This window comes from Macrosteles quadrilineatus, unplaced genomic scaffold (genome assembly GCF_028750875.1).
Source record: "Macrosteles quadrilineatus isolate MER2022 unplaced genomic scaffold, UCM_ALF_1.0 Scaffold_4__1_contigs__length_99947679, whole genome shotgun sequence".
Lineage (NCBI taxonomy): Eukaryota > Metazoa > Arthropoda > Insecta > Hemiptera > Cicadellidae > Macrosteles > Macrosteles quadrilineatus.
In genome coordinates this window covers 88658000-88685081 of record NW_026542597.1, presented here as the reverse complement: position 1 = coordinate 88685081, position 27082 = coordinate 88658000, and the positions used below count along the sequence as shown (strand labels likewise).

The 27082-nt window shown below is 36.4% G+C and overlaps 1 protein-coding gene across 3 annotated transcripts in view; it reads left to right on the top strand.

Annotated features, from left to right (window-relative positions):
- LOC128991473 (protein sickie) overlaps positions 1 to 27082 on the top strand; it is a 93775-nt gene that overhangs the window by 56023 nt on the left and 10670 nt on the right. For 2 of the 3 annotated variants that reach the window (XM_054414383.1, XM_054414382.1), the window contains exons 17-24: positions 1036 to 1183; positions 1716 to 1742; positions 2649 to 2798; positions 3496 to 3605; positions 4159 to 4310; positions 21919 to 22002; positions 25675 to 25816; positions 26298 to 26422. In XM_054414383.1, coding sequence (XP_054270358.1) covers positions 1036 to 1183; positions 1716 to 1742; positions 2649 to 2798; positions 3496 to 3605; positions 4159 to 4310; positions 21919 to 22002; positions 25675 to 25816; positions 26298 to 26422 — 938 coding nt within the window. The remainder of the gene's footprint in view (positions 1 to 1035; positions 1184 to 1715; positions 1743 to 2648; positions 2799 to 3495; positions 3606 to 4158; positions 4311 to 21918; positions 22003 to 25674; positions 25817 to 26297; positions 26423 to 27082) is intronic. The other variant, XM_054414384.1, reaches the window with a different exon arrangement.

The window sequence follows — 27082 nt, the reverse complement described above, 5'->3', positions numbered from 1 at the left end:
CATGTTCCACGGTCACGGGCCATGGCCAAATCGAGAACATCTTCTGCGGTCATAATCATCTCGATAGTGGCAAAACGTCGATCTTTACGTACTATCGCTGCAAAATTACTCCACTGTCTTACATTATTTCACTTATCAGAAGTTTATGGTGACAGGCTGTCGATGTACGAAGAAAAATAAATATACATTTGATCTGAAGGTAAGGGTCTAAGACAGTGTTTCCCAACCAGTGTGCCGCGGCACACTGGTGTGCCCGTAGGCCTCTGTAGGTGTGCCGCGAAATTTTAAGTAGTTAAACAATTTTTTGATCAAGGAAGAAACTTTTAATAAACAAACGGGTACAGTTTCTTAACTGGGCTATGCTAATATCGATTGAAACCATCGAATTGAAAATACTGATTAATAATCGATATTTTTAAATATATCTATTATTAAATTAAACTATCATAACCTAACCTAACCAACCAATCTTGCTGATAGTGAAAAAATCGCATGAAGGTTTACTTATCGAATCAATGGTTTCAATCAATATTAGCATAGCCCAGTTAAGAAACTGTACACAAACAAACGTCACGCACAAGTTTCCCACTAGAACTGAAACCAGGGTTTATTTAATATTTCTCACTCATTATTGGTAAATTCATACAACATTTTAATCAAGCTCAATGTTTTGTTATTATTTAAAACTTTTCACTTAATAAACACTAAATAATGTACATGTTGGATAACAAATATGAGTTTTATATTTTTTACCTTGGTAAACCCACCTTTATATTATATACATACATATATTTACTAGTAAAAAATAGGTTATACGGAGTAAGATGTAATTGAAAAAAAAAACAATTTTTTATGCACTAAATGTAATTTTAACCAACGATATTTTGTAGACAAGTGTGCCGTGACTACAAACTTGTTCTAATTAGTGTGCCCTGAACGGAAAAAGGTTGGGAAACACTGGTCTAAGACATATAGAACATCTACAATATATATGAGTGTCCCACTGTAGTTTACTCATGTTGTTTGTGTTTATAGGTGGTCTTATAGAAGCAGACAGTATAGAGTCGTTGCCAGCGCAGCTACACCACCGCGCCAGCCTCACTCATCCTCGTCTGATGAGCTCTCCTTCCCCCTCCCCTTCACCTACTGCTGCCAACCGCCTCAGCAGAAGCAACAGCATCAGGTGCGCCAACCTTTGTATACCATTAGTAAAAATAATTGCTACAGTTAACATTATTATTATTATACTAAGTATGGGTTGTAGTTAAGGATTGTATGATTTTTGGAAATGTTTGATAGCTTAGTTAATTTATTGCAAAGTTTAAAACAATTGTTGTTGGGAAAGCAGGCTTGTCTAAAGGAAAGGAGTCCAATTTGCAACAAGAAAAGCAAAGTTCACACACTTAACATTTCCACTGTCTCTAAAAGCAGTTACAATCAAAGACACTTTTAGTTCAGGGCCTACATTAGTCTTTGTGAGTAACTCATTTTATATTCCTATCCTATACAAGGTTTATAGGGCTGAAAGATAAGAATTTAAAATCTACAAGAATGTTTAACTGTTATAATCAATGGTATGTATCTCGACAATATATTTTTGTTATCTTTAAATTATTTGAGCAAGACAAAAACACATCTATTTACCACCACTACATGTTGGGGGTGTTAAACAGAATCAAAGCTAGAGTACGATTACAGAGTATTTTATTTTTCAGCTACCTTCGAGAGAGGACGTTTCCAAGGTAGATTGTTTGTGTGATTGGCTTATCCCAACGGAACTTGTTGATTTCTATACCGATCTGTGTGCCAAATGAGTCAATAGTAAAATTTTCAGATGACACGCCCTATCTCTGTGTGGCTTGTGTAAGAATGAACATTTTCAATCGTTCAATAAGAAATTATAGTTTCGTTTGGCACACGGCTCGGTGCTTAGCATGGATCCTCACATCGCTTCAGCAAGTGTGTAAAAGTGTGTCCTGCTTTTGTAATAGTGTGCGAGTGCCTCACAACCACCTGACTGTTTACACCTTAGAAATTGTTAACATTTTGCAGATTTGAATTTGAGGTTAAGATTGGCCGATTTTCACAACTTAAGGTACAAATAGGCCTGGTGATTTTGTTATCAAAGTTTCACAAGCAACTACAGCTGTTTTGTGCTGCAGAAAATGAAGCATTTCAGGCCTAAATGTAAGCAATTTAAACTGAAGATGTGCACAGTTTTCTGCTGCAGAAAACTGCTATAGTTATTTGTACAACAAATCAATTAAAATGTAGCCTACATTTTGAAAATTAATGTAAAAAACTTTGCGGTAATACATAGTAACAAAAAAAAGGTAAAAAATACATATTATGTGGATAACACCACAAAATAAAACATAAGCAAATTTTCAGTATAACTAAAAAATAACTTTTAGTTTGATTAGTATTATAATGTTTGTATTTGGTTGGTTTAGGTAATGTTAATATGGTTCCATGTTGTGTAAAATATGAAACCATGCTAACCTTACCTAACCAGAATAATAATGCAATAAGATTATTAAGAGCAAAATTGCAAAACTGTAATGGTTTTTGATTTATCGAGACATCACTCACTTGACATAACTATTCATCCATCACGAGTTATTGATGTGTTTGATTCACTGTTACAGGTCTACCAAGTCAGAGAAGCTCTACCCGAGTATGCTACAGAGGTCGGAGGAGATGGACCCGTACTATAGTGTCCCATACAGTCTGGGTCCACACTCGTCCCAACCCACCAGTCCCACACCCTCGCAGATGTCCCAGGGGACACTGTCAAGGTACTATATCTACTTAGTCTGATATGGGGAATGGACGATAGGTTTGGTCGACTTTTCTGCTTTGGAGAGTTATAAATTTTAATCCTGACGAGGTATGAGGCGGGAAGCATGCAACCAAGAGAATGTGATTTAGGATTGAAAGAAAGTTTTTCTCACCAGTTTGATTCCCTGAATCAGATTTACCTTGGACTGAGTTAGACATTTCTCGTTTTAGTCTGGCAGTATGATGCAATAGCTGGAGTTAAATTAAACTCGGCACCTCTTTCTGTTGGCCAAACTTAAAAACACTGGTTGGTCCATGCATTATTATGACTGTAATACAGTCAATGTGCTTAATTTTTGGGGGAGCTGGTCTAGTGGTTAGAGCGTGGAACTTTGGTGCATGAGGTCCCAGGTTCAAATCCTGCCAAATCACCAATGGATATTATCTATGTAATAATGCACAACCCCTAGGTCTAGCCTGAAGTAATGTGAAAAACAATTCTGGGCTCGTGCCTAGCTTCCTAGGACAAAAAAGGTGTTTAATTTAAGCTTAAATTAAATGTAGAATCAGTTAGAATAGAGTGAGATGATCTTTGTAGGTTCGTTATTGACTGGGATCAGGACCAATTTCGTTAGCTAGGAACCCTTCCCTCTTCCCTACTCTTAAGTTGTTATTTGTGAAATTTATATAAGTTAACAAAGTTTCTTTTTTTAGGTTCAACTATCCGATATCACCAATCAGTGCATCACCTTCGAGTCACATGATCAACAGGAACTATCCGTACTCTGGTCTCATGAACAAGATGGGCTCCAAGGATGATGATGGTGAGTTACACAGAGTCTTAGAATAAAAATATTTTCGTAAAAGTCAATCCATATTTTATCTCAACCCATAAAAAATTGCTTGGCTTTACGCTGTGACCAAAACACCAACGTTTGGTATTGAAACGATTTTTTTTGTGTGTTATGGTTTTTTAATCACATGCAAATATGAATCTTTTAATTTTTACATAATGCAAATTTAATATAGGAAAGACTTCCACGGTCACTAACAGTAAAACTTCCAGTCTTGAGGGTCTGATTGCTTCATTAGACAACCATTTATGACTAAAGGCTGATGACTCGTCCTTTTTACAGAAAGCCGTCACTGGAGCAGTCAACCGGACCGGTGTCTGGCGCTACTATCCTGTTTTGGTTTATTGTTCTGATGATGGCTTTTAGTAACAAGGCCAAAACGTCAGAATTATAAGTTTGGTCTGTGATGCAGTCTGACCCTGAAGACCAATTTTGTGGTGATAATGTAAATTTGTCTTTTTCTTGTTGCAGTATTTCAAACATTATTTATTTATTCAAACTACATTTTTCTCACTTGTTACAGTGCACGGGTCTGCTGTGAGTCTTGTGTCGACTGCGTCGTCGTTGTACAGCACGCCGGAAGAGAAGCAAGCTCATGAGCTGCGGAAGCTACGACGGGAACTCGGCGATGCTCAGGAGAAAGTCCACACGCTCACTAGTCAACTCTCTACCAATGTGAGTAAATTTTACTTACTAACTTAGTTAAGTCGTTTAAGCTCTGTGTAATGTCATGAGTTTTATCTAATGTCACCTGTGTAGCTGTCAAAGGGGTTAATTGCAGTGTAAATATCATCTATGGCACGTCCACTTTCAGAGAATTGGGTTTCATCTTGTTGCCCCAGATCTTGTCATTCACTAATTGATTTTAGTTACGCGATCATGTTGCGGCCCTGTATGCCTTCCTTTAAGTTATGTGCAAAACAGTTCCAGTCTAGGGTGTCTTGTGATGTGAAGGAAGAGCATTTAAAATGTTTAAGGCCCCTTTTATGCACAGCAGTAGCAGTTTTTATTGCCCCGCTAAAAACGAGCAGCTGCAAAATTGTCAAGTGATTACAGTAAACTTACACGAGACGTAACATTTAGAGGTGTAACACTTGAGACAGCAGTGCAGGAATACAAAGCAATACTTGTTGATTCTGAGGATCCAGAGGCTAATCCATCATGAGATTGAAACTTTATGCATTTTTTGCGGCTGTAAAAGGACAGAGGCTTCCTGAACATGGTTAAGTTTTGATACCACTCATATAGGTGCATAAGAATAATAAGAAGGTTTTTGGTCTCATAAGCTCAATATTTTTGTTTTATTTTTACATCCCCTTCGGACATCCAAAATCCTCATGTTATTCAGCTCTTGATCTCTCAGTTTCAGCCTAAAGTGGTCTTTTGCCTTCTACATTATTTTCTGTTACCATTCTTAAACTGGAATTGAGCCAGCTGTGTTAACAAGGCCTGAGAGATTTACAGCTGTGGTAATGATATATGTTCATCATAGACTGTTAAATCTCAAAAAGTTTTTATTATTCAAATTTCTTAGTCGTAAACTGAGTTATAAATAACAAGCATCACTTTGTTTTCAAAATCTAGTAGTTCTTTTCTAATTCCGTGTAAGGTTTCCATTTGAGTTCCATGAGAGTGATATGAGAAAGAGTTGAAACAATATTAAGGACGAGTTGTGTGATATTAGGTAACACAAATAATAAGTCTTCTAACTAAGTCCAGGCACAGCATGAACAATGAAGTCGTGCAAGGCATTTTTTTAGTAAGGTACTATCTATTATTATTTAGACCCAATTGATAACATCCCAGAGGCCGCAACCCCCAAAATCTGCAGGCTCCAAAATTTGCGGGTAGGGCCAGGTCGGAAATAATTTTTGGGCAAAGTTTAGGTTGGATAAATTATTTTGAAGACTACAAGCATCTTGATTTTTTTAATCGCAGAAAGTTACGACAAAGAAGCGGTGATGACAGGAGACTTTCACGCTCTTGATACCATATCAAAACATAATAAGGAATTTCTGAAGTCATCACGGATAGCTGTAAACACAGAGGATGATCATGTTTTTTGCAATGATAAAAACATATGATGGTTGTGTCTCTGTGACTACAGAAAAGTTCATGACTTTGCCGTAATTGCAGGAAAGTTCATGATTTTGCCTTGATTGCAGAAGAGTTCATGATTTTTCAGCGACCAGATGAGATGTTAATCTAAAGTACTGTATTAATAAATAAATAATGTACAACACTTTATAAGTACCGATTTTAGCATGAACATTAATATTAAAAAAGAACAATACTTTACAATGCAATTTGATTTTGGCCTGAGACCTGAAAGTCCAAATATCTGACCCAAAGTAAAAACTGGCCCGCAGACCAGACTATGTTTTGTCATAGATTGTTGTTTCATCAAAGAACAAACAAAATTGTACTCAACTGCAGCTCATAAAAGCAAGCGGTCTAGCGGTTAGAGTGCTTAACCGCCTTGAAGGCACAGGTTCAAGCCCCACCAATCAATCACCAATGGGGTTCAACCTTGTGATAATTCCAAAATCCTATGGTTCAGAATAGGGATGGACGAGATTGGATTTTTAGTTCGAGACGAGGCGGGATTTTTTATTTCTCATTAAATTTCGAGACGGGGTTTCCCTTCTCATAAATAATTGGAAATGCACGTTTAACCTGATTTTTTTTACATTTTTAAATACCTACTGATTTATGACAGACTGGTTAGATACAAAAATAATAATAATAGACAATAATATTAAAAATCTTTTAAATGACATTAATATAAAAAAAATCAGTATAAAAAATAATAAATTTTTTGGTAATATAAATTTTGTTTAATATATTTATATATTTAAATATATATTTGTATATTTATATATATATTTATATATTTATATTTATTTTTATTAATATTAAAAAAGGCTTAACTTATTAAAAATAACTCTTCGGCATGGGAAACATGGAGATATCATTTAGTAGTTTAACTTTGAAAAACATGGATACATCATTTAGTAGTTTAACTTTGAAAAATATAAAATTTATAAGTCTAAAACAACAGTATTACTAGTTAAGTATAAAGTAACAATGTTTAAGTCTTGTGTATTTTTTTAGAATGATTTTGGAGTGACTTATTTTGGCTATCTTTACAGTAGTAAAACATGTCTCACACTGCTTACACAAACATAACTTCTGATCATTTGCTATGTCAAAAAACATTATAAAACAATTGAAGCAATATTTCCATGTAAAGAATTAATAATTAAATAAAAACGCCTTCGCAAAGGAAACACAACCATCAACACACTCCTGTATTGCGGGTACTGCATTGACTTTCTGCAGGCGTTTTTTTTTAAAATTTTTTTATCTCATCTCGAAAAAAATCTTCACTAAAATAGAATCTTGTCTCATAGAGCGAGATTTAAAATTTCTTGAAAATTTCCCGAAATTTCGAGACCCGTCCATCCCTAGTTCAGAACCCACCGTATTCTGACATTACGGTAGTATGAAGGCAGTAAATGCATTAAAACCTTTAAAACCTTAGGCATCTTAACGCTTAGAATAAAAGGTTGAATAAAATAAACCTAAAAATAAAAAATTCAATTCAAGGTGCTGATTTGATATGTTTACTTTAATATTTACAATAGTAGCTGTTTATCAAATCAATTCTGTAACCCTTAGAATATAAAAAAAATTTAAAAAAATATTAAATTACATGAAACAGTTTCAAATAAAGATAAACACAAATATGCCATCGAAAAGGTATGAATAAATTAATATTTTCTTCACAAATAACTTTTTTTAAGTATAAAAAAGTGCTTCAGAATCTTTCCTTGAATTTCATTTCATTCAAATTATAAAACTGTAGCGGGCCACGAAGAAATGTGTAATTCTCTTTAACTTTAAAAACTTAAAACTGCACAAAATAAATGTAACAAGTTTTCTTACAGTTCCCCAGACAGTTTAAAATTTTTTTTTAATTTGTACACCACTAACTTGTTTAAAAGATCTAATTTATAAAGATTACTGTATATAACGGGCTTCTGACTGTTTAAAATCCTTTGACAAGTTTCAGCAAGGAAGTGCATTGTCCAGTGACAGTGGCGTGTGTCAGTTCTCAGTTGATGGGCACAAATTGAATAATGATGTCTCTTTATCTCCTCCTTCCTCCCCCCAAACAACACACACACACACTCTCTCTCTCTCTCTCTCTCTCTCTCTCTCTCTCTCTCTCTACATCTCTGGACCTAATGCATGTCAGAGTGATTCAGTAATCACTGGACGCTGAACCCTGAACGCTATAACAGTTTTAGTTGTTATAATTTACTTTCAAATAGGTTTACTCTAATTTAATGATAACTTTGGCTTTTATCAATCATATTACCTGTCATCTATCCTATCTGTTATTCTCAAAAGATTTTTTGTTGTTGTTGCCAACGGAGTTCTTAAACAAAAGAGTGATTGACAACTTTTCTTCTTGGGAGGCAGCCGGATAGAAAAGAAATTTAAATTTGACGGTTATATCTAATGTACATCTCAGGTGTACTGTCTATGGGATGGCTTGATGGAAATGGCTCACCAGAAAATTTTCATAAGAAGTTGGACTTTTTAGCGCATTTCCCCCATGCAGAAACCTTGACCCAGAAACCATGTACTTTTCTTATTTGCATGGGTATTTATTATTTAATTGATAAATAATAAATTTGATAAATTTAATAAAAATGTTAATATGTACATATTATTTATTAAATATGTAGGGGTATTTAATTTTTTAAAATTGTTTTTCTTATAATCCACACATAAAGCTTAATATATAAACAAAAGAAAATTAAATTAAACCTTAAAAGATTCAACCATGATTGACGTCACGACACAAGTGTGCCAATAGTGCCAACCGTTGTAGCAAACACTTTGAGAGTGCCTCTGCGACCGAAGCAAACAAATAGACCCATACAAACAAACAACCACTTCTCTCAGGACCCTGTTTTGCTCATATATTTTTCTGTAACATGTTTGTAACTGTTTATTTTCTAGTTGGATATTTCGGGGCTATTAGAAAAAATTAGAGGCTTGTCAATAGTTTTTGTCCATTCAATCATCAAGGATTTTGATGGTACATGATTTTATGTACTGTTGAGTGTCTATAGTTTAGGTATGTGATAAGCCCATGCCTTATTGTAATCTAACAGATCGATATATTGACTTTTTTGTCAAGTTATGGTAATTTCCATGTGTGTCTGTATTGACCAGTGATGCTCTCTTCGCTATGAATAAATATATTTCTGAGTGTATTAACGGAAATGAAAAAGCATTGACTGTGTTCATTGACCTTGCAAAGGCATTTGATTCCATTGATAGAAATATTCTTTTAAATAAAATGGACTGCATTGGAATTCGTGGTACGGCCCAAAAATGGTTTAGTAGTTATTTAAATAAACGTAGCCAGTTAGTTTCAATTAACAACAATTTTAGTGATATACGTGAAATAGACTACGGAGTTGTCCAGGGCAGTACGCTGGGACCATCCCTTTTTTTGATTTATATAAACAATTTAGACAAACTTCCAATCACAGGAAAGCTCTTTCTATTTGCTGACGATACTGCAATTATATTCAAAGGTAATACTTGGGACCAAACATTCAATGCAGCGCAAACAGATATGTTCCTTATGCAAAAATGGTTCTCCCAAAATGTATTATCAATGAATGTTTTAAAAACTAAATATATGCCGATTTTCCTCAGACAAAGTAGTGAGCCTCCCGCCAACCTCAGGCTAGTGATGCACGTTTGTGGAGATTCAGGTAACTCTACCTGTGGTTGTTTACATTTGGAGAGAGTAGATCATTACAAGTACTTGGGAGTGATATTGGATAGTAGGTTAAGATGGGAACCCCATATTGAATATTTGAAGACAAAACTTAGAAAATTAATTTATGTTTTTAGAAACGTATGCGACATTTTAAACATTGATGAGATAAAAACTGTATACTATGCATTTGTCCAATCAATACTTCAATATGGAATTATAGTATGGGGAGGAGCTAGTAATAATATTTTAAAACCATTGTTCGTCATACAAAAACTAATTATTAAAATAGCTTTCCAATTCAACAGGCGTTTCTCTACAAATTTATTGTTCAAAAATACTCAATTACTTTCGGTGCGTCAACTTTTTATAAAAACTTTACTTATATATACCTATTCCAATCAAGATTTGATAGTGACGCCAATCACGCATAATTATCCCACCAGAGGAGCTGTTAATGTAGGTATGCAGGTACCCAGAGTTTTCAAATCTGCAAACCTCACCAATGCCTTTTATATTGCGAATTTTTTGTATAGGAATATACCATCTGAGATTAGAGATCTACAGGTATCTCTTCCAGTTTACAAACGTTCGATAAGCAGTTGGCTGTCGGAGATTGGGCTCGATCAGTCTGAGACACTTATCAGCTCAGTATACAATACCTAACAATAATTAGTACACAAGAACACCAAACAATATTTAGCGTACAGACATCAGTAAATGCAACTCCATTCACTCGACTACTTGTTACTTAGAATTAAATGTTCCTGTAGCTGTCTCATAGCTTAGTTGTAAATAATATTTTGATTAATTTAGCTTTAATTTTTAGATTATTTTAAATTTTAAATAGAACTCGTCCCGCGCACAGGTCTTGCACGGCCTATGCGGGACTATTTTTTCGTATCTTGTATCTATCTATTGTAAACAAACAATTTTTGAAATAAAACAGATTTTGATTTGATTTGATTTGATTTGACCACTGCAGTTGTGTCGTAGTGTGTTGTTTTAGTTGGATAGTAAACAAACTTACTTGATAATTAAAGATTTCCTACTTAAAGCATCACTATGTGGTTGTCAAAAAATGGCCAATTTCATTCTCCCTCAAAATACTCTGCCAGAGAGTAGTATCATTGACTAATGGTCTCTTCAATCAATAAATACTGCTTGAATAAAATTTTAAAATTGTTCCATACCTTAAATGTATTTAATTTCATTAGGGATTTGGTTATAAATCTTTGAGCACAAATATAAAGGACTATTTTTACTAGGGTGGAATTTACTTGGGCTAGATGTGAATAGATTTTGTTGCATTGCCTTGTTCTGTTCTGTAGATGGAAATCATCAGAAATTTTTGCCGCAATCGTGGGATTTTGTCACTAATTTTGCCGTGATCGCGGGATATCGTCACGGATGTTGCCGCAATCACTTTTTATTCGCGGGATATCGACACAGATGTTATCGCAATCGCGGTATATCGTCACGGATGTTGCCGCAATCGCGGTATATCGTCACGGATGTTGCCGCAATCGCGGGATATCGTCACGGATGTTGCCGCAATCGCGGTATATCGTCACGGATGTTGCCGCAATCGCGGGATATCGTCACGGATGTTGCCGCAATCGCGGTATATCGTCACGGATGTTGCCGCAATCGTGGTATATCGTCACGGATGTTGCCGCAATCACTTTTTTCCGCGGGATATCGACACAGATGTTATCGCAATCGTGGTATATCGTCACGGATGTTGCCGCAATCGCGGTATATCGTCACGGATGTTGCCGCAATCGCGGTATATCGTCACGGATGTTGCCGCAATCGCGGTATATCGTCACGGATGTTGCCGCAATCGCGGTATATCGTCACGGATGTTGCCGCAATGGCGGGATATCGTCACGGATGTTGCCGCAATCGCGGTATATCGTCTCGGATGTTGCCGCAATCGCGGGATATCGTCACGGATGTTGCCGCAATCGCGGGATATCGTCACGGATGTTACCGCAATCGCGGGATATCGTCACGGATGTTGCCGCAATCGCGGGATATCGTCACGGATGTTGCCGCAATCGCGGGATATCGTCACGGATGATGCCGCAATCGCGGGATATCGTCACGGATGTTGCCGCAATCGCGGGATATCGTCACGGATGTTACCGCAATCGCGGGATATCGTCACGGATGTTGCCGCAATCGCGGTATATCGTCACGGATGTTGCCGCAATCGCGGGATATCGTCACAGATGTTGCCGCAATCGCGGGATAACGTCACGGATGTTGCCGCAATCGCGGGATATCGTCACAGATTGTGCCGCAATCGCGGGATATCGTCACAGATTGTGCCGCAATCGCGGGATATTGTCACAGATTGTGCCGCAATCGCGGGATATTGTCACAGATTGTGCCGCAATCGCGGGATATCGTCACAGATTGTGCCGCAATCGCGGGATATCGTCACAGATTGTGCCGCAATCGCGGGATATCGTCACAGATTGTGCCGCTATCGCGGGATATCGTCACGGATGTTGCCGCAATCGCGGGATATCGTCACAGATAATGCCGCAATCGCGGGATAGCGGGATATCGTCACAGATTGTGCCGCAATCGCGGGATATCGTCACGGATGTTGCCGCAATCGCGGGATATCGTCACGGATGTTGCCGATATCGCGGGATATCGTCACGGATTTTTTGCCGCAATCGCGGGATATCGTCACAGATTGTGCCGCAATCGCGGGATATCGTCACAGATTGTGCCGCAATCGCGGGATATCGTCACAGATTGTGCCGCAATCGCGGGACATCGTCACAGATTGTGCCGCAATCGCGGGATATCGTCACAGATGTTGCCGCAATCGCGGGATATCGTCACAGATTGTGCCGCAATCGCGGGATATCGTCACAGATTTTGCCGCAATCGCGGGATATCGTCACAGATTGTGCCGCAATCGCGGGATATCGTCACAGATTGTGCCGCAATCGCGGGATATCGTCACAGATGTTGCCGCAATCGCGGGATATCGTCACAGATTGTGCCGCAATCGCGGGATATCGTCACAGATTGTGCCGCAATCGCGGGATATCGTCACAGATTGTGCCGCAATCGCGGGATATCGTCACGGATGTTGCCGCAATCGCGGGATATCGTCACAGATGTTGCCGCAATCGCGGGATATCGTCACGGATGTTGCCGTAATCGCGGGATATCGTCACGGATGTTGCCGCAATCGCGGGATATAGTCACGGATGTCGCCGTGATCCCGTGATCGTGTGTGTGATATTCTCACGATGGTGCAGCAGATTTAGCAGATTTGCCGTATGCTTTATTCTGTTTTCCATGGAATGTAATTCACGTGAAATAGGTCATAGAACAATAAACAATATTAAACAATATTCTGTCCCTTTTTCCATGTGAACTTATAAAAAGTAATGTCTAAGCCCCTTGGTAAATTTAAAAGCTAAGAAGCACAACCCCATACGACACAAATTTTACCTCCCAAACTGTTTCGAATACTGAATAAACTATTTTGATTAGTGTTGAAAGACGATTTTTTAACTCCTATTCTGCATAGAAAGTCGAAACTCGCAAAACTACCTTTCAATTGTACTGAGTATTTAATGTCCCCTCAAACAAGAAAATGTAATTAACTGTTTTTAATAGCTCATTTCCCAACACATTTCTATAACCAATCGCCTGACCCTGTGTCGATTATGGGGATCAGCCTCTTGTTTGTTATAATGATGTTTTCAAGTGCGTAACGTCAGATTCTGATTTACGCGCCGCCGCGGGCTAAAGATAGGACAGTTTATCAAACCGGGGGAGAGGAAGGGGCTGGGTCAAGTGGACTGTAATTTGGGAGGGGAGCTGTGTTTACTTCTGGTAGGGAACTGGGCATTTAATAACGCTAATGAGTTGTTGTTAAATTCAAGGTTGTTAATGGAAGTTAGAGTGAAAGTTTATTTTATTCAATGTCGTTATGAAAGAAACTGCATGTAACGGACGGCTTACTTTACAGATGAGATATAAAACACTTTAAAAAGTGAACCCCATTAGCTATTTTAGCAACACCACGAATTATGAGACATAACGTATAGTCTGTATGATGGAACCTAAATTGACCCTTCTACCTGGTACTTACCGGGCCTTAACCATTGGTCAGTCCCCCTGTAGACCAATGATCAAGAGACAGGTTCCTTCTTACAGGCTATAGTTTCTCTGATGGTATATTGTTGAGTTTTACAAAATGTTTAGTGTTTTTGCTCTTCAGACCAATCAATGTGTACCTCCCGAAACTCTTATCTCAGAAATTTGAATACTGGGGGTACATTATACAGCCATTAGGCAATTTAAGATCGAGATTAAGACCAAGTTTCCAGTCTATACAAAAACATTTATCAACTTTTCACGGTAAACCGATGGGTGCTTTTTTAGTACGTAATTACAATTACAAAAAGAAAGACATTCATTTTATCCTAAATAAAAAAAAAAACGTCAACGCAAAACGTCTAAATCGCTAAAAAATCCTACAAAAGTCTTTGTGGATTTTAAAATTTTATATTAGTATACAAACTATTGTTTAAAGTCCTACTAATTACTGTTTGAAATTTGTTTAATCTTTTATCTTAAATTTCAATATGTTTCTTTGTTGACCAAAGCAATGGGTAACTGAATTATGTTCACAATTTTTTGGCAAATTACCTATATAACGGTTCTATCCGTAAATATTTTATATTTCAAACAGATTTGTTTGAAATGATATGGAAGATAAACATTAGATAATCCTAAAGTAAATCGTAACAATAACAATGTATCCCGTGGTTCCGTTACCACTGGTTTTACCGGTTTCACAATGTGCTCGCTGTGTTTTTGTGTATACAGTATCGGCAACAATCGATTGTCAACGGGAGTGACATAACCGGATACAATTGAACCGGAACCATCGCCCGTTCGATGGACAAGAAGAAGTTTCATTCACAAACCAAGAACTCAATCGATTGTGCACCGGTGCATGTTGAAGATCGAATATCGGTTACTCGATTGTAGTTGGTCAATGTGACTGTATAATCGAATGCAGGTCGACTCGACCACCGAATACTTTCCTTGCCGATGCAAGTGGCTGCGATAAATTCTGATAGTTAACAGTTAACACAAAATTGTATATGTTTGTGTTTGGTATGTGTTTTGAAGACTTTTGACGACCTCCTAGGAGCGACAAAGTCACGTTTAGGACTTGGTGACAACACCTTATTGTCGAACCAAACGGCCAAAAATTACACGGACAGTAAGGTTTTTAACCTATAATTGTTAAGTAACCTTGAAGGCACTAGCTGAAAATTATCTTTTTATTTCCGTTTCCAGTGACGGTAATTCTTCAACAAGCATAGTAACAAAAATATGAACTAATGTTGTTAACTTTTCACTGGTCGTTTAATTTTTTTTCTCTACCCTGGGCCTGAAAGCCCTGTTACGTGCATTGAACGAACACATAGTCGGCAGATAATTAAAAGCGAGCGACTTGACAACCGAATAGTCGGTGCTCTCACATGACATAGTTCAACGGATAATCGATTCGTCGACTCTACAACCGAATACTCGGTCCAGTAGTCACTCACTAGTCAGTTGCGGTTGAGCGCGGAGTGCAGCCACGAGCCACAGTGACAGTGACAGTGTCGGCGGCATGCCGGGCGGCACCGCTGTCCACGACGGGTTCGCTACAGTGCGGAGTGCGCGGTGTGTCCGTCCCTGGTGTCAGCTGGAGCCCGTGGCCGAGGATGACCCGTGGAAGTCGTCGGTCACCCTCAGACCGCGGCCGGACGTGCCGTGGTGGGAGTTGGCCACTAGGAGGTACCGCTACCGCAGCATGTCCCAGGGGTCGCCGCTGCCGTGCGATAATCAGGTGATGAGTGCGGAAAATAATTGAGCATCTTAGGAAAATGGGAAGTGTCATTTTGCTAGTTGGTGTTTTTAATTTAATCAGCATCAAGTCATCGTTCGGGTTGAAATTGCTGTGATGATCAGGTGATTGTTGGTTGCAGCCTTAAAACATTGACATCTAAAGTAAATCTAAAGTAATCTTAAGAGAAAAAATCTAAAGAGAAGAAATCTAAAGTAAAATTTATAATTTATCTGCTTGGTGATGAATTAAAAAGCAGTCGACAAACTCTACTTGTCCCTCCAATACATGTATGTATATGGAAAAAGTATTGTTTTCGTCAAAATTTTCGGCTTAAGTCTCAGGTGTAAATATCAGATTAGAGTCCCCTCGAACAAAAAAAAATTGTTTTTGAAGTGACTTCTGTGTACAGACTACTCCTGTGGTCCGATTTTGATTAAAATTTAGTATTTATGTTCATGCTATTTCAAGGAGTTTATTTTTTTTGAAATTTTAATTTTTAGTGGTGAAGTTCCTAAAAAAACTCATACGATAAAAAAATCAAGTTAAAAAATTATGGTCCCACAAAACTCTAAATAAAATGTTACACCCCCCCTCCCCCCGCCACCCAATGCTTTAAATATTACTGAAACCAAATTATTACTTCCCCCCATAAAACATTATAGTTATCCCACCGCTTACCTGTGATAAGGGTTGTTGAGAAGCTAATGGAAGAAAGTATGTGTCAGATTGCGGAGTTAAGTTTGTTTTTAAAATCACCTTTAAAGGTTTTTAAATGTAAATGCCGGGGTCGTTATTGTATGCCGCACAGCTCAATATGCGCCTGGGCTAAGTACTATAACACCTGGACTATGGTTTAATCTGTCACGGGAGTTGTAATTTGTGAAACGCAGCCTTCATCACACCATACGTTGAACACCTGTCAATCCACGCCACGCAGCGCTGGTGGTGATTGTTTATAATGGCTCTGTAGTCTGTATGGTTTATTTTAAACTTCTCAAACTAAAATACTTGGCCACCAATGATTGAATATACTGTTTTATATTTCGTTGACTCACGAGTCCTGAACTTCAATATCATCTTAATTGCTCTGACTTCCCTTGATCCTTCGACCCCCAGTCCTCAAAATGTCCTATCCTGTCTTCGATTGAACTGGCTTTGGTTTTCGCCGACGTTCTTTCATCCACAAATAATTAAGGTTCAAATAATTGAGGCTTAGAATAGCTTTACCACATTCAGTTTTGTGCCATTTTAATCTAGACTTATAACAACCAGGACTACGCACAGGAACCTATAGCCTATCTCACAGGCAGATTTCATCCCACAAATTTTGAACTAGATAGTTTTCTGATTCGTAAATTGTGATAAATAGTTAATTCATTCATAGACTGATGGAGTCGGCTGCAATCTAAGAAGATTTTGAACCTACAAATACATCTAAGGTCACTTTTTGTCGGCGGCTTAACATCAACAATCCCAAATATGGGGAATAGTTTACTTCGACCCTCACAATTAGAGGAGTTTGACGTCCAAACCTTCCCTTCTGTTTACATTTGAACCCTTTGGGGCAAGAGAGGTGCGCCACGCGGCACCACCTGTCGCGCTACAATGATTATCGTATGTTTTACCATATTATGGTGTTGCATACAATAATTATCGTAATTGTACCATATTATCGTGCTCCACTTAATATTTTTGTTTTATTCGTATACAAGTACCATCCTGTCGTGCTGTACAATTATCGTGAAACCATAAATCGTCGTGTTTGTTTTTATCGTGTCTTGTCAGACTCCATTGTTCAATGATTGTATTAGTAAAGTTGTATTACGATGCATACTCAAATTATCGTATGTACCGACGTTCGTACCTTGCATCATGAGAGATAAAACATTATTGTACATCCATCATAAATGTGTGTGCAATTGCAATTGTTTATAATATCCTACTAGTTGCTTCAACAATACATAATCGACCATTGTACAATTTTCCCCTCAAGATCTTTTTAAAAATTAATATCAATGAAAACCATAAATAATTTTAATTTATTTGCTGAGAAGTGGGACAGAGGATGATTTGAGAATAGAGTCAGATGATTTGTGTAGCTTTGAAACTGACTAAGATCAGCTGTTTAACCAAACAATCAGGTTTGTCACAATCGTAGTTTTATCAATCCGGCAACACGGCGGTCGTGTCGTCTGCAGCTGTCAGCTGTCTGATTTGGAACACTTGTGTTGATGATGTCACTGCCGCGGGAGTTCACACGTCCTCTGGTAACTCCTCAACTCCCTCTCTCCCCCCCCCCCTACACACACACATACACAGTCGATCTGTCAAAACAAACCCCGACAAGTGCTCCCTAGACCTGACTAGTGACTGACTTGAGGACAATACAATTGGCTGAGGAATGCCTTTGGAGATAATTATGATGTTTGATTGTGCGGGTTTAAATAACGTATTTGTAAATCAAAATCACTATTAATATTTTAAGATGGGAATGCCACTAGGGTGTATTTTAACTCATGCAATGAATGGAAGGTAAAAATATGTGTGAGATACCTAGTAGAGATAGTTATTGACCAAAATCAGTTGTTTTAGTTGTCAGGAAAATGAATTAAAAGCCTAATGATTAAGGAAAGATGAATCCAGTTTCGAATCAACAAAAATGCAGTACCTACTTTTATCAGTACAGTATGGAACCACTGAATCGAACTCAGTGAGTTTGTTGATAAGTAAATTAGATGAGTTTTGTAATCAACAATAGATTAAACCATGATTAAACTTAACGCTGTTCGTCATTTGAGTATCTTTTAGAATCACTTTTTTAATTCAAAGAAACATCCCCGTCTATATTGAGCAGCTGTAGTATTTTTTTAAATCAAAGAGAACGTTTAATGGTCCTCTTAAGTGTTCTACTTTTGAAGTATTATCTTTTTCTTTTCATCCCATGAATCCTAAGAATTTGTGTACGTTTTTTGTGCCTTTGGTAACTTTTTGCTTTCGTGGTATTGTTTCTGTATAACTTTTTTTTTTTAGAAAGTACCATTAAATGATGGGCCAATGGCAAATGTATCTGGGTTCAAATCCAAATACAAAACCGATCCCGCTGATCGAATCAATGTTTGCCAATGGGGAGATAAATCGTACTTGCTAACAGAAGTACTAAAACTTAGCACACAAATACCTTTCAGGATATATTTCAAATAGATATTCCAATACATTATTTACTCAAATGTATTTTTTGTTCCTATTAATTCTGATGACGTAAACATTTAAATAGCCGCAGATGTTTTTTCGCCAGTGTCGTGTTTGGTAATTTAATTTGACAAGTGGTGTAGCAGGGGCGTTGTCCCTTGCCACACCCATCCCTAGGGTCGTCCCTCCCTCCCATCCCTAACCTGTCCAGGGGTGACACACCTGCTGGTATAATTACTGGGGATATTGAGGGAGGCTTGTTTTATTAGTTTTACAATGGGTGTCAACATTTTTTGAAGTGACTACTATATAGTTTTTAGGCTTCGCCGTGTTGAATTTCGACGTTTCGGGGATGTTACACCCGCCATCATCAAGGCGACGTAATCACGTGATGGATAAATACAACAATGATGTTCATGCTTTCCGAATGTCTGTGGACTTATTCCCGATTGCTAAAAGGTGTTTTAAAGCATTTAAAAGAAAATGTTACAAAAATGAAGCATTCAAGGACGAATTGTCGTCATTGGGATTTCAGTTATGAATAAAGAAATAGCTGTCTTAGTAATAATGCTAATACGGTTACAAAATGTTTATTTCACTCATTTCTACACTCATCCTTCACATTTGTGTTAAAATACGCCCAAGTTGCGTCGCCTAATATATTATATGTAAGTTAGTAATTAATTCTCAAATCCTCTGAACTATTTAATTGTTTACGTTGAATTAAATAAAATTATCAATTATCAATTACCATTAAAAATATCGCATCTCAAATTTCACATTTTATAATAAAAATAAAAATACAAGATACATACATTTAGTAAATTGGAAATTTACAGGATATCGTATTAAGCTTTTGTACAGAGAATAAATGAGAAATTAATTTCTATCTTGCTATACAGTCTATAGGATTATCCATTTAAACAATGTTGAAACTTTGGTAGAAAACAGTAAAAAGGCAGAAAGACATATTGGAATCACTACTGTATTACGTAAATTATGTCCTTACCTTTTTTAACACTCTGTATATATTTGTATAGAATATTAAGTTATAATTCACTCCACGCAACAACGATGAAACATATGAGGCGTCTAGGCGGTTCCATTTATTACTAGAGATTCCCAGCATTCCCGACCACAGAGCGGTTAATTTTTTGTCTCTTCTGCAAATCGCCGACCTCACAATACTGTACGTGCAGAATTGTAACTTGTTAGTTTTAGAGGGGTTCGTTATAGGAGGGATGGTGTATACGTCTTTTTTTTAAGATTCCCGTATTTCTGTTAAAGGTAGAGACTTAAGTAAGTTAGCTAGTTATTTTGTGATGTTTTTTTACCTAGGGCGCTAGGCATGAGCCCGGAATTTTTTTCACGTTACTGTACGTGGCTAGACGGCTAGACCTAGAGGTTACGGCATTATCACTTAGATAAAATCCATTGGCGATTTGGCGGAATTTGAACCCGGGACCCCAGGAACCGGAATACCGCGCTCTAAAGCTCGCTTCCATCTCTTTTGTGATGTAGATTAGCGGAAAAACGCCTCTTTTACAGAACTCTATTTTAACAAAAGCGTAAAAAACCAGACAAGACAAACATTGGGTTAAGTGGTTATAGGGGTTGCCTATTAATTAAGAGGTTGTTGGTTCAATCCTGACAAAAGTCAGAAGCGTTTTGGTTGGTTCAAACATGGATCATGTCCGTGATTATTGGGGGTTTAAATGATAGTCACTAAATAAATATTTGCTTTTTAGGCTAAAGCATTCCACTCCGTTCTACACTAATATTTAATTCTTACTTCGGTTAAAATAGTCCAATTGTGTCCTCATCGTAATTTGGTTGTACGGTAGTAATAAAACAATCAAACATAACCTTATTAAAAAATTTTTGATAAATGTAAGAAAGTCTGTTAAATAATTGAGGTTATATCACGAATAATTCGTGGGTATAGGTATGACGATGTTACTTTACCATACAAATAATACAACGTTCAAATGTGTAAGGTTCGGAAACATATTGACGAAAAGAAACCTCTATTAATAATCAATATACAAAAAATACAGTTGAAACTTAACGAATACACCACGAATATTTTGCAGTTGAATTTTTAGTGTAAAATTTGGGACAAAGTGAATTTTAAAAACCAAAATAGCTCATATATTGAATTGAATAATAATGATATGTTAAATGTTCAAATGTTATAACGTCGCTAAAATTCTGTTAGGTATTTATTTTCCCATAAAGTGCGTTATATTGTGATTTTTTATGGGACAAAGTTGGATTTGGCCGACAAACATCGGTGTGTGGTTTGTGTGGCCTGTTGTGTGGAGGTGCCGTTATGGAACGCCCGCGCTTCACCCACACACCCGTAAGTGGAGCGTCCGTAGTCCGTACACTGCTGATAAACTGATAACACCGACACACACACACACGCACAGCCGTCGGCTTTATATTTAAACCACTCAAGATCCTAATCTTCTCAACTAGCGGCTGCATGATTGTTCCGGTACTAGAAGTTAGGGGGTTGGATTTTTGAGTGTTTCAAATTGACTAATATTTTTCATGATTAGTGGATAACTATCTTGGTCTATTTTGTGTAAAATCTTTTACTGTTTAGTGTATTTAATAAACAAATAGGTGCCGGTTCTGTAAACTGTTAGCTTGAAAGAGGAGTATAAGATTATGAATAGGTTCAAAATACGTGAGAGATTGATTAATCATGGTTAAATGCAATGCATTATGAGATTTTAATTATTAATTATGAGGCCTTAATTATAAGAATTATTTGCAAATAATTACAAACCATCGTGAGAACTTATTCACGCTTGAATACAATCCTTTTAAGAACTTATTCGCGCTTGAATACAATCCTTTTAAGAACTTATTCACGCTTGAATTCAATCCTTTTAAGAACTTATTCACACTTGAATACAATCCTTTTAAGAACTTATTCACGCTTGAATACAATCCTTTTAATAACTTATTCACGCTTGAATACAATCCTTTTAAGAACTTATTCATGCTTGAATACAATCCTTTTAAGAACTTATTCACGCTTGAATACAATTCTTTTAAGAACTTATTTGCTGTTGAATTTAAATCATTATGTGAATTTTATTATGTAAGAATAATTATGGAGATCCTATTTACAATAAATTACTAACAATCTTGAAAAATTATTCGTTATAAGAACTTATCCATGGTTAAATACAAACCAGTATGAGATTTTAAATACCCTTATTTGGGCATAACATAATATTTCATTTCCTTTCAGAACCAAGATCAGTTTATTTGTGTAATGCACATTTTATCTTACACTCAAACAACTCATGAATGTTTGATTGTTGATTTTTTAATTGTTGTACTTATAAAAAAATATCTTATAATGTTTTACTTTTTTCCAGGCGCACGTGGTGTCGGCTTTTGAGCAATCTCTGTCCAACATGACACAGAGACTTCAACAACTCACAGCTTCTGCAGAGAAGAAGGTTAGGACAAGTTTTACAAACCAATAATCTGTTTTAAAAATTATTTAGGTTTTCATTTTTTTAAGGAGCCTCTCCTCACTTAGCAATGCATGTTTTTTCCTCTATAAAAACAAAGGCTCTTTCCGTTTGATTTATTTTTATTCTTGTTATTGTACATAGTCTTGATAAATCTTCAATTTAGAATTTACGAAGCAAAATTAATAAAAATCAATATTTATTTGTGTTCAAAATTGTAAGATTTGTAAATCTTTAATGATACAATCTCATTGTAAAATCATTTCACATTTCACCTTTGAATTGAGTTTGACTTTTAGATAGCCTTCTACATACTTTTTATAATATGTAATCAATTAATTTTTCTGAAGAGGGAACTTCAAGATGTCCAAGAGAATTGTGTATTTTTTATACTTGATGTGATTTTGCATCATGAGGTCGTCCATGAACCACTAGGTCAAGGTATTATCACACAGAAAATTGCCAATGGCGTTTGGCAGGATTTGAACCTAAAGTCTCGTAAACAGAAGTTCCTAATCCTAACCAGCGTGTTCAAAACATAAAACCAAAGTCTATAAAATAGTTATTACTTTTAATTCCTTTTAGCGAATTTCCCTATAGGGAAGTAGCTATTAGCGTAGGTCTCATGGTAAGACCTAAGCCCGGGACCGATTTACTTTTTCATTTTGATGTCCCTAGAGGCCAAAAACACCATTCGTTCAAATTTTTATATATCTATTATGGAAAATTAGAAGAATGTGTCAAAATTCTAAATTATGAAAAAAAGGGTGAAAAAATGGACATAAAAGAAGAGCTACAAATATACCTACACTCAAAAGAATACGGGGACCAAATTCTCAATGTAATGCAAAAACAAAAGCAAAATCCAATACATGAAAAAATCAGACAAATCAGGGAAGAATCTTGCACATTTACATGTTAAAAAATACACCTAACCATTTAATCAAAATTTAATATGAATTCAAAACATATGTTATTAACTATTTATTTATTTTATTTGTTTACATACTTTTATATAGCTCATACTGTGATCATGGCCTTAGTGCCGAAATACGTATCAGTTTAAATAAAAATGAATTTCAGGGTACTCTGGTTTTTATTATTTCGCTTATTAATTGAAAAAGTAGCCCTAAAAAGTGAACAGAACTATCAAAAAATAGATATATATATATGTGTGTGTCCATCCGCACAATAACTTGCGTAATTTTTGTCCGATTTTGATAAAATTTGGTTTGAAGGTGTAAGGCGGGATAAACTTGAATGAGTTCGCGAACCAGCATGATCGGACTATGGGAACGGGGGTTTATGGGGGGTTTTATGGGGTAAAAATAGGTTTTTCCCATTTTTGACCTTAAAAACGCAAATTTTCACAATTTCTTTTTAAACCATTTTGTAGAGCTTAAAAAAACAAATAATTTAGTATATTGAAACATTATTATTTGCCTAATTGTTATGGATAAAATTAAAAAAAAAAAACTGTAATTTTAAAATTCCCATGTTATTCTTATGGAGAATAAGTCAACTGTTGTAGTTTGCTTGTTTATGAACATATTTTGATAAAAGTTGGAAAATACATTAATTTCTTACTAAACTACAGTACCTTTTAATATTCTACATAAAAAAACTTTTTTACCCTCCCTGTTGCAGCAAACCTAAGTACTCAATTCTGTTTAAATAGGGAATGAATGTGATATTTTTAAGGAGACATTTATGTTTAAATCCAATCAGGCAAATGGAAATTCACAAAGTCTGCAGGTTTGCTGCGGCGGGGGTATTGTAGTTTAATTTAATTTGGGCGGATTTATTTTCGTCAAGTAGGCCCTTAGCAGAATCTAATTTTTCAACCAAGTTAAGAACAAAAATATTTTAGTGTTAGGCTCAGGCTCATTAAATCCCCAACTATCAACTAAGTTAAAACTGTAATAATGAGTCTGTTGATAAAACTAATGATAAAAGTGTGAATAAATTACTAGAAACACTGCTTTATATTTCTTATCTTAGATTATCATTGTCATAGAATGTAATAATAAAATACCATGACTTGTAAAAATGCTTTGAATTTCTTAAACAGGGAGAAAACTATGAAATTTCATCATATAGGTACAAATGTTCCACTTAATCAAACAACTGTATTCAATTTGTTTATTTCAACTAGTATTAGCCTGGTATAAAACATTTTAGAAATATAAAATGCACAATTTTTACCTGAATATTTTTAAAAACTTAGTTTAGGAAATTGTTGCTGCTGTCCTCTCAGTTAAATTTGTCTATAATAATTATAAGATTAGTGGATAAAAATGCAAAAAATATCTTGTTACATTTTTCCATTAGGTACACCTATTTTATGAGTTGCATATCTGGCCGTTTTATACCAGACAACTAGTTAATATCATAAAACTAATATAATTATTGCCTCCATGTTGAACTGTAATTTTATCTAAATTTGAAATAACTGTCTATGCCTATTATTATTCTCTCTCATAAGCGTACTCTGACCTGTCCATTGTTCGTTATAATTCAATTCCCAAACTGTATTTTATAATTTCTTATTAATGTTTTATTGTTTACCACTTGTATTTTTCCTATAACACTATTTAAAATAAATATTGGTTGTCCGGGATACTTGTTAAAGTCAAACTCAAATTCAAGTCAAGTAGAACACATGTAATCTTTTCGACCAGACACGAAATGCACCAAAGAGGGGCGATCATGAAACAGAGCAGTTCGACCAGACAAACTCGGCCAGTGGACGAGTCGCCAGGTCGCCACGAGTTGTTGTGTCCGGGGTCGTCCAATGAGGCGGTGGTAGAGGGTGTGATACGGTCGCTGCTGGTCCGAGTGGCTCAAAGTGACAGTAGGCGAACGTCTGTACGGGAGGTGTTTAGGAACGTCGGGCCGATGGACCAATCAGGCTCCAGCTTGGGTCAATTTCCAAGCGACGACTCGGCTAGTTCGCCCCTGGTTATTATCAGAGATTCGGATACCAACTTTAGCCCCATGTACGCCAAGCGGGATGTATTCAAGAAGAAATGAGGGATTGGTGCTGTTTGGAAATAAAAATTTAATCTGAGTACTTAGTTTTTTTTTCCTGTAGAAACAATTAGTTTTAGGATCTTTTATGTAGGCTAAGTTACATTAATCGGCTTAAGGAATATTTTGGCATTTCTGAAGTAGACGTCTGTTAGCTAATACAGCTAATACCCTGGTAAAAGATGACTGAGAATACATTAATACTTGAATAGTGTCTTCTGAACTGTTTAAAGGAACAAAATAAAACAACTATGCCGCTGATTGTCTTGCATGTACAGTGAGCATCAAATAATGGTACCTTGGTAAATGACTGTTGAGAATACGGTTATTTTTTAACGTCACCTGAACTGTTAGAACAAGAAAGTGAAATAACACTGATCCTGCCTTCATATAAACGGCAAACGGCGACCAGCTGTAACGTTCTTGACGAGGAAGTGGTGACAAAAATAATAATATTATTTCACCTATTTCTGTAAGGATAAGTAACATTCCTGAGTATTATTGGAGAAGTAATAGTCATTAATACCCTGATCTGATGAACTCCCTAGTGGCCCAAACTCCACCAATCACTGATTGCTAAGTCTCGGAACTTCAACATTTGTCTAACTTCTTCTGTTGGTTGTCCAGGACTGTGAGCTGCAAGAGTTGCGGCAGACGATAGAGCTGTTGCGTAAACAGAGTGTAGAAGCTGGGTTGACGTCCGGCCACGTCTCTCCTCCACTGACTCGCAGACACACCATCAACAATGCGGCCGACAACAACTCTACAGGTACGCTACATTGTACTTTGAAGATTTTTCTGTCCGGTTCCACTCATTTATTTGAATGTTGTCTATTATCTATGTCAATGTAAGTTTCAAGTGTAAAAATGCATTACTTGGATGTTCCTGTTTTTTATCCAAACATTATTACCTTCTTGGTTTTATTAAATCATTGCTAGGTAGCTGAGTGGTTATAGTGCTTTCCTAGTAGTCTAAAAGTCACCCAGTTTGATCCTGAGAAAAGTTAGTAGCTTTTTGATGGTACGAGGACCTGCTGTCCTAGATCATTGAGCTTTTAATTGGTCTAGGCTAATTAAATAGCTAGTATGTCTTAGTCAATAACAAAGCTATACAAGACGTATCACTTCATTCTACACTCATCCTTCATTCATAGGTTTAGAATACGCACCGAGGCGGTGTGTTCCGATCTCAATTAGTAATAATAATATGGTGAACTATGAGAACGATCTGAATGGTATTTTTTTCACAGATGCTGCAGGAAGTAACATCTCCAGACAGCTGTCTACTGACTCTGTGTCTAGTCTCAACTCTCTGTCGTCTGCTTGCAGTCTGTCAAACCACACGGAGGGTGATAAGAAGAAGAAACGTGGCTGGGTATGTGCCATTGGTTTGATTAGAATTACTTCATGTGTGTAACATTTTTTGTGCGTAATTCTCATAATTATGGTGTATTTAATTTATATTAATCTATTGAGAGTGTTGTAAAAGTGTGTCAATCGGTAATTTGTAATGCAAAAGTTGTTCTAGTGTTTCAAAATTAGGAACAAATCTTTTTTTGGCAATAAGCTATACAGTTAAATGCTAAACATGGATATTTATTTTGGTACACCAAACTGTTGTCAAAAAATTTTAAAGAATGAATATGTATTAATGCAGTATTTTTCTAGGAACTGGTTTGTTATCCGAGGCTTATGAATTCCAATAAATCATGTTTAATTATTCAAAATAAAATCAATATCTACAATTTTTTCATGTCACATTAAACGAAAAGGTAATTATGGCTATTTTAATGTAGTTAATGTAACTCTAAAGGAGTTTTTCACAATAAATTAGCCTCACACTCACTGAATATGCGTGATAGCAGTTTGTGTGATCTGGTAAATGTCAATTAAATCTATAACATGACGTAATACCCTTAGTCATAGTCCTTCTGACCTTTTTTTGTGACCTTTCTATTCTTGCTAATCTAGAATTTTCGGTTTTTGGTCCTGACTATGACGGTGTCTTATGTTTTCATGATTGTAACTAGGCTGA